The sequence below is a fragment of the Dendrobates tinctorius genome, unplaced genomic scaffold (genome assembly GCF_039654945.1).
Source record: "Dendrobates tinctorius isolate UK_male_01 unplaced genomic scaffold, ASM3965494v1 ptg000008l, whole genome shotgun sequence".
NCBI classification, from domain to species: Eukaryota; Metazoa; Chordata; class Amphibia; order Anura; family Dendrobatidae; genus Dendrobates; species Dendrobates tinctorius.
Window position 1 is genome coordinate 73,260,981 of NW_027361676.1, and position 13,574 is coordinate 73,274,554.

Sequence of the window (13,574 nt, forward strand, 5' to 3'; positions counted from 1 at the left end):
TAGCTGTACAGTACTGATTAGCTACACGCCAAGACTCCGGAGGGACAGAGCACCATTTGCCTCCTGGAGCGCAGATGTTCCAAGAATAGTTTGCGGACTCCATATACAGAGCCCCTGAGGGTGTGTGCACACGTTGCGGCTTTGGCAGCGGATCCGCAGCAGTTTTCTATGCGGTTTACAGTACCATGTAACCCTATGGAAAACCAAATCCGCTGTGCACTTGCTGGGGAAAATTCCGCTCAGATTTGCTGTGGTTTATTTTCCGCAGCATGTCAATTGTTTTTGCGGATCTGTAGCTGCGTTTTCCCATTCTTGGACATACAAAATCTCTCTCTCTCTGCGTTTTCTGCAAAGAGATGCAGATTCTCTGCAGAAAAATCTGCAGGGTAAACCGCAATGTGTGCACATACCCTAAATGCTAGAAAAGCAGAATTCCATCTCAAGTGATCCCATTTTGGAAATTATACCCTTGCCAAACATATCGACGCTAAAGGTGGTTTATACACACTGGGGCTCAGAAGGGAGGCATTTGGATTTGGGAGCGCGGAATTCGCTGAATTTATTTTGGGGGGCGATGAACCATTTTGATTTTTCAAAGCTCTTGTACTACCACTAACATGGAAGCTGTCACGAGCGCTTCGGAGGTGACAGGCTATCATCCTGCGTCAGGCCTCAGAAGGTCTGAGTGCCTGTCCATACAGACTGCTCCCTGAACGCCTCTAGGACCCAGCGTCGACCTCCTCCTGCCCTGAGAAGTTTGGATCTATTTAGTTAGTGGCTCAGCTGTGACCCAGCGTGGGTAATAGCTTCATTTCCACTTCTGCTTGCGAGAGAGTTGGAACTTCTCAGAGTGCTCCAGTTTGGTGGCTGGAATCCCTCTTCTGGTATCCATATCTGGCGATTCAGCTAAGTGTTCCCCTGTTTGTCTCACCTTACAGTCTTTAGTTTAGCGGAAACTGCCTAGCGCGCATCTCCCTCCCGTTCCCTATTCAGGACTAGGCCCCAGGGAGATTCAGGGCCTCAGGTTCCGGCTCGGCGATTGGTGAGGAACTCGGTAGGAGTTCTAGGGAGAGATTAGATCTAGCCTAGGGGTCTCCAAATACCTTCCTTAGTGTCTGGGACCCATTCCCCTTTATGTTACACCTGGTTTTCCCTCACCGTGCGTGACAGAATCCCCCTATATTTCCATCAACAGAACACGGATCTGAGTGGGGATTTGCTTTTTTTATTGATTGAGTTGAAGCTTTTATTGGGAACATTTTACATAACATTTGTGATCACATTTATCCAGCGCTCTATGCTGAGAACTTACTTTGGGGTTTCCTTCTAAATCTCTGAGTGACGGGATTCAGATGAAACCCTCAAGGGATCTATTCAATATAAAGAAGCAGCAGATTTATTCTGGACTCCGTCTGGCCTCTGTGCAGCAGAGTCCTTTTTAAAAGTGCACAAAACTGTGGTGGACCGCGTTTTTATGGATGCCTAAAAAAATGGACACAGCCAGATCACAGGTCAGACGGCATCCACAGTGCCTCCATCTGCCTCATTATAGGGAATCTTCCACTGGGGTTCCATCTAAATCACGTATTTCAGAGATTTACAAGGAAACCTTGGTGTAAGAGCTCAGCGCAGAGTGCAGGATAAATGTGAGCCGAGCCTTACTGCGATCTTTGGGAGGCCAAATTCAACTGCAGGTGAAGAATAGGTTTTATGTTTTACGCCATTCCTCGTGTAGTACAAGTAATTAGGCGACTTTATTCTTCGTGTCGGTGCGATTGCAGCAATACCAGATTGGGTTTTTAGGTTTGGCTTCTGTCACACACTAAAAGATGCTTTTTATTGCAAAAACTGCATTGCCATATTTTGAGAGTTATAATTTTTTCATATTTCAGCTGACTTATTTGATGTCCTGCTTTTTTGCGGGATGAGTTGACGATTTTATTGGTACAATTTTCGGTCACATGGCACTTTTTTATGACTTTCTATTCTGATTTTTGTGGAGGCAGAATGAACAAAACTCAGCAATTCAGGAATTTTTTTTTTTCTTACTGCGTGTGGTATAATTTTTTAGGCAACTTTATTCTTTGGTCAGTACGATTACAGCGATACCGCAGTTAAATAGTTTTGGCGCTTTTATACAATAAAAACTTTTATATTATTTTTGCAATGCTTTATTTTAAGTGCTATAACTTTATTTATGTGCTGACGGAGCTGTATTGCAGCTTGTTTTTTGCAGGACAAGATGACATTTACAGAGATTCCATGTCTATTTATATTTGGCTTTTTTATCGCGTTTTAGGCTGGTTTCACACTTGAGTTTTTTTGCCCTGCTTTTTAGTGCAAAAAAAGCATGCGTTTTCCCCCTATACTTTAACATGGGTGCGCATACATATGCGCACGTACGCGTTTGTATGCGCATGCGTTTTTTTGCAGTGTGCGCTCGGGCGCACAAAATGCATCCTGTTGCATTTTTTGTGCATCCGACTTGCCCCCAAGTGTTTATTTTTACGGTGTTCACTGAAGGGGTTATTTAGTGTGACACTTATAGATGGAGTTGTTCCGGACATGGCGATACCAAACATATACTTTTTTGTTTTATTAAAAAAAGAAAAATGTTATCAGGCCAAAATCACCAGGGCATGTAAACTTTTGATCAGGGTCAAGTGGATGTTTTGGGTTGTCATTATGATTTAAATAGCGAAAACACAGTAATTTGACAATAAATGCCTTCACCCATCCACTAACCATGAGTGGAGAAAAAGTGTTGGTGTTATCATTCATATTCTCTGGAAAAAGGCCAAGAAAGCAAAAATTCTGCCGGGGCATGAAAACTTTTGAGCACAAGTGTATACATATAAAAAAAAAATTTTAACTTTTTTTTTTTTTTTTACTTACTCCCTTTATGGGACTTTCACTTTTTATTTTTTTACTTAGATTGCAGGTATAAAGCATTGCATTATACCTATACTGAAAGCTTCTGACACTACACTGTGAGCATGGTCTCAAAGCTTTCCATAGCTTGGTGACTCCGGGGTCATCATAACAACCCCAAGTCACCATGGTAACAATTGGGATCCCGTGATGGCGTCGCGGGTGAACCGATCTGAAGGCAGAGGGAGCTCCTGTCCCTCTGCATGACTCCTGAATGTTGCGATCACACTCGATTGCAGTGCACTGACACTGCTCCTGAATATTTAATGTTGAAGGTCAGCCACTGGTGGCATCAAACCTCTGCACTGAACGGGAAGGAGGTGCTGATATTTCAGCATCTACTGCACGATCATACTGTGATCGGTCAGATTGACTGACTGATCACAGCAATTTGGGTGAAAGGACCGACGACATGGGTCCCCGGCACCACTTCTCGTGCTTCTCAGCTGTCAGTGACAGCTGTTGGCACTGAACTGTCACTGCATGTTTACACGCAGTCACATTTCAAAGTCATGATGGACATAGCACAACATGGTGCGGGAACTGACACCCGCTCATGACGTGTTATGTCAGTCATTGGACGTAAAGGTGTTAAATTGACTCTAAAATGTTTTATTTGCTTTTCTTTTAATTTCTTAAAGGGAATCTTTAAGTAGGATAAACCCTCCTAAGGAGTCTATATGGGAAAGCAAGTCACAGAAATAAAACACCTCTTTGATATCTGCGATCCAATGTCTTATTCCAGAGAAATCCACGTTTCTTTAGAATGTAAATGAATTGAGCTTATTTTAAATGAAAGGAGAAATTACCAGTGTGAGACATGTAATGACTGCTCTCCTGATTACACTGAAGAGTGGAGTGTGAATATAACTAACATTTTTTCAGCTTCAATCTCACAGGCAGCTAGTGTAAGGGGAGGGGCACAACAGTTGAGCTGGCAGCACTTTGGAAGGAGTGTTCTGCACCAAAGAGCTGCTCTGCTGTACTATGTTAGTTATAATCACACACAGCTCTGCAGTGAGATCTGGAGAGCAGAAAGTCAATCATTTCATGTCTCACACTGGTTATGCCCCATTTTATTTAAAGCGAACCTGTAAGCCGTTTTGTACACCAAACAGATCAAGGAAGCATAATGCCATAAAATACAAATTGCTTTATTGAAATACATACAAAAGACATAGACATGATAAAAAGAGATGGATATATCGATGGATATCACAAATACAAATGTGCTAATCGTATGAAAATATACAACAGAGATAAAGTATCAAAAATCATGACAGAGTGCATCAGTATAAAGCATAGGGGATATACAAAACATGTACATTCATAGGCAGAAAGACTGTGGTCTACTGCAATAATGATAATAACTGGCAGAAATACTGAAAACATCCAATATTACAAGACAATGTGATAGATATAGCCAAAATACATGCCCTACATGGAGAGGAAAGCTCTCAGCAGACACACTTGTGTTGTTTATTGCACCTATGTGATGGCATACTATTGTGGGTATACTGTACATTATCTTCTGCCCCGAACTTAGATAGTGTTGGATTTTGTATCTGGCAGCATATTGATACATATTGATACATATTTAGTATTTTGGTCATAGTATAGGTCACGCTTCATGACTATGCATGTAATTGTTTAGTGTTACTGTTATTGCAGCAGGTTAAAATACACACTATTAGCACTCTTTCAGCACATGTTTTTCATGTTACTGCTATTTTAGCAGTGCCGTGCATTGATTCTGACCATATTTTACATAATCTGCTGAGAGCTTTCCTCTCCATGTAGGGCATGTATTTTGGCTACATCACATTGTCTTGTAATATTGGATGTTTTCAGTATTTCTGCCAGTTATTATCATTATTGCAGTAGACCACAGTCTTTCTGCCTATGAATGTTCATGTTTTGCATATCCCCTATGCTTTATACTGATGCACTCTGTCATGATTTTTGATACTTTATCTCTGGTGTATATTTTCATATGATTAGCACATTTGTATATGTGATATCCATCGATATATCCATCTCTTTTTATCATGTCTATGTCTTTTGTATGTATTTCAATAAAGCAATTTGTATTTTATGGCATTATGCTTCCTTGATCTGTTTGGTGTACACATAAGTTGGGAAGTGCCATGTTTGTTCAGGCCCTAGTTGTGGAAATCTGTAAGCTACAAGATGCGGCCAACTGCCTTTCAGGGCTGATCTACAGCTTGCATCATGCCTCCCCGACATCACGCTTCTGTGCCCTGTTGAGGGCAGAGCAAAGCACTGCAGTGCGCTGGCGCCAGGAAAGGTCAGAGAGAACCAAGCGCCTGTGCACTGCAGGAATTTGCTCTGCCCTCAACAAGGCAAAGAAGTACACCTGCGCAGGAGCGTGATGTTGGGGAGCCATAAAGCAAGCAGGAGGGCGGCATCGCAAGAAGCTGGGAGGCACTGGACCCGTACCTGCGACACCCATCGGACCGGACAGCTCCCCGGGTGAGTATAATAAAACTTATTTTTCTTATCTTGCAGGTCTGATCAGGGCTTATCTGCAGCATTATAGCTGATCTTATAGCGGCCAAAACAGCTGACAGGTTCCCTTTAAAATAATCTCTGGAGGCAGATCCCCAGGGAGATCAGTGTCCGGACCATAGATCTTAACAGCTCATTTACATATTACGAAAACATGGATTTCAGCAGATCACAGATCTCAAGGTATCATTTTATTCGATTTCCTATGACTTACAAGGCCATATAGATGGATAAGGAGGGTTCTTTCTGTTCACAGATTCCCGTAAAAAATAAATGAAACATTTGACAGTCACTAATTTACTACCTGCACATTCTCTCTAACAAGCAGAAGATATAATGAATCACAAAACATCACTTTTTTGGGCACCACTAAATAATATCTCTCCATATGATTATACTTTCTCCAAATGGTCATGTAATCAGGTACTGCAGAAAACACAAGGTCTTTTACATTTATTCTCATATTAAATGTACACAACACTGAACTACTAAGCAGAAAACTGCTCTCACCGATGTCACCGTCTGTATATGGTTCACACAGAATGGTTAGGATGCCATAAGATCATCATATAATGATATAAGAAGTAAGCTCAGGGATATGAATGGAAGTATTTCTGGAAGGAAAGACTTACTGTGCTACTTGAATTATGTATTCTCTCAGTGGAATAATTCTGGTGACGTAACCTTTCTGGAGATACACCTGGACTCTTGGACGGACTCTTTCTTACAATTTCCACGTAGGACACTGGGAAGATGCCTTGTCTGCTGGTTCCAGGAATTTTACCTTCATACCAGTTTTGATCAACCTTCTTTAGAAGTGTCACCTTGTCACCCTGGAAGGCAAAGTAGTTAGTATTGATGAGAAGCCTTTTTTTTTTTTTTTTAAATCGGTTTTAGGGGCAACCCTGTAAAGTAGAGTAAACGTTGATCACAACCTTTGATGGGACTGGTGAGACATATCCAGATCAAGCCACTTCTCCGCTTTAGAGACAGAGAACTAAAAGCCTAAATGCACTTCAGCATTACCATTCCGGGGTTCTCTTTCATTTAGTCTTGACGAAATTTCTGTGCAGAACACAAACTTGGCATCCATAAACTCTCATTTTGGGGGACCTCATGCCCACTGATTTATCCTTTATGGGCTTCTTATAAACATCCTGATTAAAAATGTTACAGGTATGACAATGACGTTTTAAAGGCTTTTTCCATCTTTTTGCATTTACATGGTAGATAAAAGCAAGTAAGCTGGGTTTACTTTTCTGCTTAATTTGTGTGGCTATCAATCATCCTGCAAGCAACTTGTTTAATAACGACTTTTATTACTTTATTCCTTGGTTATTACTTTTATATTCTTGGCAGACAAGACTGTGACAATAACCATGTGTGAAGATAAAACACGAAGAAACAATAAATGGTTTTACATGAATTTCCTCACAAGACATATTTATCACAGATTCATAGGACATATCATATGAAGGGATATTTTTCAATTAAAATGCGAGATTTTCTAGAAAATGTTTCAAAATAAAAACCCAACAAGCCCAACTGTGCGGAACAAAGTAATGCCTTCAGCATAGCTGGCCTTATCCATCAGGGGACTCACTTTTCTCAGCGTTAGCTCCACATTTGTGTCCGCAGTGAAATTATATTTAGCTATTGCTTCTCCGATCTCTCGCACTTGTGCAGGAGGTGGGGGTCGTACTGGCTGTGATTTCTCAGTAGGGTTTATTTTCTGTATAAAGAAATAAAAAAGGACTGAGATACCATTATGCCTAAAAAGACAAAAGCTCTATAAACATTGTAGGGATTCACGCTCTCAGGTAGGCGCTATGTAGCATTCACTTCGGCCCTGGAAGGGGCGTAAAAGATCGCGGTAACTTAGGTCACGACCTCTACCAGGCTCGTGCGGGTGAGGGCCCTGCTGATGCAGGCACAAACTTCAACTGGATGTTTATGCACAGACGCATAAACATCCAGCAAAAGGTGGATACTTTGAAGAACCTAGAAGACATTTTCAGTTGTTTCACACTTTTTTGTTAATTATATAATTCCACGTGTTAATTCATAGTTTTGATGCCTTCAGAGTGAATCTACAATTTTCATAGTCAGGAAAATAAAGAAAACTCTTTGAATGAGAAGGTGTGTCCAAACTTTTGGTCTGTACTGTATATGTAAAACAACCTAAATGTAGCCCACTGCTTCATATATATGTCAGGTATACAAGCGACATAGCCTATTACCAGGTAAAGAAACACATATCCGAAGTGCAAGTAACATTACCTATTTTCAGATAAAGTGCAAATAGTGCATGTGGTCTGATGGTGACCTCCTGCGCCCCGACGCACGCTTAGCCCTTCTGCTTCTTCCGGGGGCGTGACTATGCGAATTAGGGGGGTATTCTTGTAGTACTAGTGGGCCAATGGGCTTGTCGAGATGATTCACACGTGATGCAATGTCAAAAAATAATTTGCTCTAATATCATTTTTGTAAATTTTGGTCTGTTATTCCCTCTGGGATGTGTTTATGTGTAATATGGATATGTGGCTTTTTATATATTTTAATAATTTTTCTAATAAACATCAATTTTTCATCTATTTATTGTTCCCTTCATATAGGTGGCAGAATAATCACTGCCCCTTTGATTTGTACATAGTATTTGGAAGTGAGAAAGCCAAAATTTTTCTGGGAAAGCATCTTGTGGACAAATGAGACCAAGATAGCGCTTTTATTAAAGCACATTAACCTGTTTACCAAAAACTAAATGAGGCCTACGAAGAAAAGAGCATAGTACCTACAGTCAAATATGGTGGAGTTTCAAAGATGTTTTGGGGTTGTTTTGCTGCCTCTATCACTGGGTACCTTGATTGTGTGCAAGGCATCATGAAATCTGACGATTACCAATGGATTTTGGGTCACAATGTAGTGCCCAGTGTCAGAAAGCTGGGTGAGTTGGCGTCCTTGTTCATGGGTCTTCCATCAGGACAATAACCCCAAACATACTTCAAGAATCACCCCAAAATAGATGGACACAAAACACTGAAGAGTTCTGAAGTGTCCAGCAATGAGTCCGGATCTAAATCTCATTGAAGACCTTAAAATTTCTGTTGGTAGAAGGCGGCTTCTAATATGAGAGCCCTGGAGCAGTTTGCAAAAGAAGAAAATTCAAGTTGAGAGGTGTAAGAAGCTTTCTGATGGTTATAGGAAGCGATAATTTGCAGTTATTTATTCTAAAGGGTGTGAAACCAAATATTAAGTTGAGGGTGTCAACAATTTTGCCCGGCCCTTTTTGGGGTTTTGTTTGCAATGATGTCCAGGTTACCTAATTCTGTTTTTTGTGTTTTTACAATACACACAAAGGAAATAAACATTTGTATAACAAAACATGTGTAATTGCAATAGTTTTCTGGGAGAAATCCTTCATTTTCTGGAACAATTTCAATGGTGCCAACACTTTCTGCCATGACTGTATATTCTAACAAACACAAAAAAAGTAGAGGTCCCATACCATGCACTTTCAGAATTTGGAGAGATATTTTGCCACCTACACTGATATGATCATCCTTCCTTCATATTGACCAGGATTTATCCTGCTTGTCATCTGGAGATAACTAGACAAGCTACGACAGCTGGGCAATGTGCTTGAGTTACACCCTGGATGGCTCCAGGATAAGTTACTAAATACATCAAGTGTAGTAGGTGTAAGGGTATAGTTTGGAATTGAAACTTGGTTTCTCAAATTAATACTAAATATTTTTTTTTCCATCGGAAAACCACTTGTAGCCATAAATAGCGATAACTATGGAGGCATCCACTATTCCAATGGACATTTCTATCACTTGTCTTTCTTTATTTCTGTGCTCATTTGACAGAGTAGTTGTTGTTGTTGAAATTGTTGAAATGCCTTTCGCGTCAATAAAAGTTGCTTAATATAGTTGGGATACTCACAAAATCAAACTACTCAGTGGACCAGAGGTCACCAAGTAGAGCTCTGCAGTGATTGTACCCTACATTCATAGACAACAAGCAGATATCTTGAAAATACTAAGTGCTAGAAACATGTATTATAAAATGTCAGAATGACCAGAACCTTTTATTATTCAGGGATTATGTTTTAGTGACATAAAACAAGAAATTCACATAGCCATGTGAACAACTACAACGTAGTTCAAGAGTCCCACAAACCTCAACGTAAGAAATTGGCAATATTCCCACTCGTCCGTGATGTTCACCCTCGTACCAGTTCTTGTCTATTTTCCTGAGGATGTACACAGTATCTCCTTTTTTAAAGGACAGCTCTCTGTAAAATGAAGTCATATTCATAAAAAGCATAAATTGCACGTGAGGACAGTAAGACTTACTCCATCCGGAGGTCTGGAGGAGTTATCATCCCCATCAAAAGCTAAGCACTTACTTTGGTGTCTGAGCCTTGAAGTCATACACAGCTCTGGCGGGCTAGACATGAAAAAGTCAAGACAGATAACTATTATGGAAGGTACGTTTTTTACATGTATACAAAGTATAAACAAACGTATAAATGGACTGGAGTTTGTAAGCCTGAAATCCCTATCAGAAGAAGCTACGAGGAGCACTGCCGAAGGGTTGGTAAAACTGCCCAGCCGCACCCACAATGTTCTCAGCACCACGGTTGCACATGAACATAAAAAGGGTGGTCTCCAAAACTATCAATTGGGATTTTTAAAGTAAACATATGGCTCATAAATTTACCAAAACATTCTCCTGAATAAAATTAGATCGATCAATGATCTGCAGATAAATATCTCATGTCTATGGCCGTCTCAAGTTCTCTTTGGAATCTGCCCAGATGAACGTTTGTATGAATTTTCATTCCTGATAATTACCCAGCGTTAATCTGCCCTGCGATCAAACAAAAACACGTTCATTCATTGTTTATTGCAAAAAAATTATCGGCAGCACATTGTCTTATGTACAAAGAGGACGTGCTGCCAACAGTTACACAAAGGGTTTCATAGGAATGTTGGCACAAGTAAACGATTGCATGGAACCTTCCCGATAATTACAACAGATAAGTTATTAAATAAGAGTCAAAAGACTTTCTATAGCCAATTTGTCTGCATAGGTAAAAAGCGCCTAGGTGAGGTCCATTATGTCATATAAGGCGATATTTATAGAATCCTACACTATTCAGGAACATTATTTTTTTTACTGTGATCATAGTCAGGGCACGTTCACACGTCGATATTTTCGACCCGAGTGCTGTCCGTGGAAAAAACAGACAGCACTTGGACTGTTATTCAGTGAGGCAGTGCAGATGAGCAATTTTTTTACTGACTGACTCTGTGTGTCAAAAAAATTGCAGCATCCATTTTTCTACTGTAAATTGGATGAGACTCACCCATTAAAGTCCATGGCTGCGTGAACAAAATCGGATCCCATACAGAGACAGTATAGCATCAATTTTTTATAGATACATTTCAATTCTGTAAGATAGGAAACTAAATTGTCCTGTAAATTATTAATTGCTGCTACTGTAAAAAAAAACAAGTTGCATACGGATGACAAATGAGAAAAAAAATCGTTTGAGTTTTCTAAACGAATCTCTGAATGATTTTTTTTATTAGGGGAGGTTCACAGGAGTGTATATAAAATAATTCAGAGCTTCATCTGGAAAACTTGGAGAATTTTTTCTTCAACTGTCATCAGTGTGCTGTCCATATGCTATGTGTTTTTTTTTTTTTACAGTAGCAGCAATTACAGGCCCATTTACAGTTTCCCATGTTACAGACTTGCAATGTATCCATGAAAATCAGACGTTACACTGTGGCTCCATATGGGATGCACATTTTTTGCACACCCATAGATTTGAATAGGCGGTTCTCATTCGATTTTTGGATGAAACTAGTGCATGCGGCGACTCATCTGCGCTGCCCCTTTGAACATTGGTCCAAGTACAATCTTTTTTTTCACTGATAGAATTTGGAGTGAAAGCACCTGCTTGTGAACAAGCCCTTAAGGTGAGTAACTTCTTTAGGTCCAGGACTGCACAGAATGGAAGTTACCTCCTTCTCTCTTTCTGCTCTCCTTGCAGAACTCTTGCTCACATCAGTGAACGCTGATGAATAATTTCTTGGAGAATCTTGATCCACTATAAAAACAGAATATTATTAAGATGTGCTCTTATTTATGTTGTTTTACGGTTTCTGACACTTCGATATCCATGACAACGTTATAGATCTCCCACTTACTACATATCCTAAATGTGCAGGCTATTTTAAGTGATGACTCACGCCCCGACCTTCCACTACATAGTAGGTATGCTGATCTTAGCCCTCATGGCGGTCAATGCATTCCTGAGCAGTGACTTCACTACCGGGCACAGTGTGCTTCAATACTCTCATGCGCTATTTTCTGCTCACGTATCTGTTGTAAACATTAACGCAACCAAAAGTGTGGATGTTAAACACAGATGGACACGGATGGGTGCATCACCTATGGGATGTCATGCTTTATATACACATGCATGGAACAACTGCATGCAAAACAAACTTACTTGATAAAATACCTGATCTTAGATTTTAATTTATGCTACTTTATATAAAGTTGTGCTTTTCTGGAGCACTTATAGTTCATAATCTTGGAAGAATATTTATTTGACCGTGTTTTTGGTACAATACTGATTAACCCCCAAATTGTTATGACTGTGAAAACCTCTCACAACATTTGGTTATTCGGTGTATTCCAGAAGTGTATCTCGCATCTGAGAGAGGAGTCAGCAGACAGACCCTACATACGCCACATGCATTAAGGTCATCCTCCTGGTCTCCACTTTATAAAGGGTCTGGTTTACCCTTTTGAGAGATTACTGAAGGCGAGTACAAACAGCAGGAGGTGACCAGAAGGAGCTCCAAGCCTTGACCGGAACACCAGGCCAGGGTGTTTATAAAGTGCATGACAGTCTTATTGAGTAAGGCCATATAAACTATGTCTTGTAAGTGTAAAAAACAGTGAACTGGACAGAAGTAATGTATGATTGACATGTGCACCATATTATTCAATGGACGCAACAGGTAGAAATAAATGATTCGGAATTTACAAGCTAAAAATATTTTGCAGGTTTTAAGACAACTTAAATTCGAGTCAGTGATAACATCCTACAGATTTTCTCTGACAGGCATCATCTGTGACGACTTCGTGCATTAAGCAGCAGTGGGCATGCATTGACCTCTTATCGGGTGTGGTAAGCTCTATCTTGGCACTGCGTACTAATCCCTGGTTGTGGTGCAGCCATGTGTACTGCTCTATGCCTCCCTTGACATACAAAGAACACTGTGATTCTCCCCTGACCAATAGAGAAGATAAAAATAAAAAATTATGTCGGCATCACAAGCAGACATTAGTGTACAATGTCAGGAAAGAAGAACGGTTCAAGTGTGTCCACCACTGCTTGATACAATAGACGAACACAGATATGGGCAATTAGACACAAATCTGGAGTAACTACCACTGACTCCATGTTATTTCAAGAACATACAAAGTATTTTCAACACATTTAAATTGCAAAATGAATTTTTCTTACATGTTCTATCCATAGACTATTCTAATTTTTCGTGGAATAACCCCCTTTAAATAGAAAGGTCATGCTTTTTTTCTTGCCATTACTTTCTTTATGTGGACCATTAAAGGGGTTGACCACTGCTCGGACAAAAGTTTCTGAATCCCCATGTTTCCGAAATATAATAGTAACACTTATCACCTCCGATGTTGGTTCCGTTCCAACTGTGTCTCCAGGGGCTTGCGTGACATTGTTATGTCACGTGATCCCTGTGGTCAATCAGTGCTGGCTTCACTCTCCTATGGACATAACTGACATCTGGAGAAAGTGAGAGAAAAGCTGTAATTTCCTCAGGACTTGTCCGAAGGAGGATTACAAAGTTATGCGAGCTCCGGGATAGCCAGTGCTGATACTGCTGGAACGGCTCCAGTACCGGAGGTGAGTATAAGTATTATTATTTTACTGGAGAGAAACATAGGGATTCAGAAGGGACAACCCCTTTAGTTTTATAGCAAGCTGGACTATAGGGATTTCCAAACTACCAACTATGTTGACTAACTACAGTCATTTAGATACATCAATT

The 13,574-nt window shown here is 40.2% G+C and overlaps 1 protein-coding gene across 4 annotated transcripts in view; it reads right to left on the minus strand.

Moving 5' to 3' along the window:
- SORBS2 (sorbin and SH3 domain containing 2) overlaps window positions 1-13,574 on the minus strand; it is a 333,099-nt gene that overhangs the window by 34,632 nt on the left and 284,893 nt on the right. For all 4 annotated transcript variants that reach the window (XM_073578712.1, XM_073578685.1, XM_073578692.1 and 1 more), the window contains 5 exons: window positions 11,499-11,584; window positions 9,872-9,912; window positions 9,643-9,757; window positions 7,064-7,192; window positions 6,093-6,293 (listed from right to left, as the gene is read on the minus strand). In XM_073578712.1, the coding sequence (XP_073434813.1) occupies window positions 6,093-6,293; window positions 7,064-7,192; window positions 9,643-9,757; window positions 9,872-9,912; window positions 11,499-11,584 (572 nt within the window). The remainder of the gene's footprint in view (window positions 1-6,092; window positions 6,294-7,063; window positions 7,193-9,642; window positions 9,758-9,871; window positions 9,913-11,498; window positions 11,585-13,574) is intronic.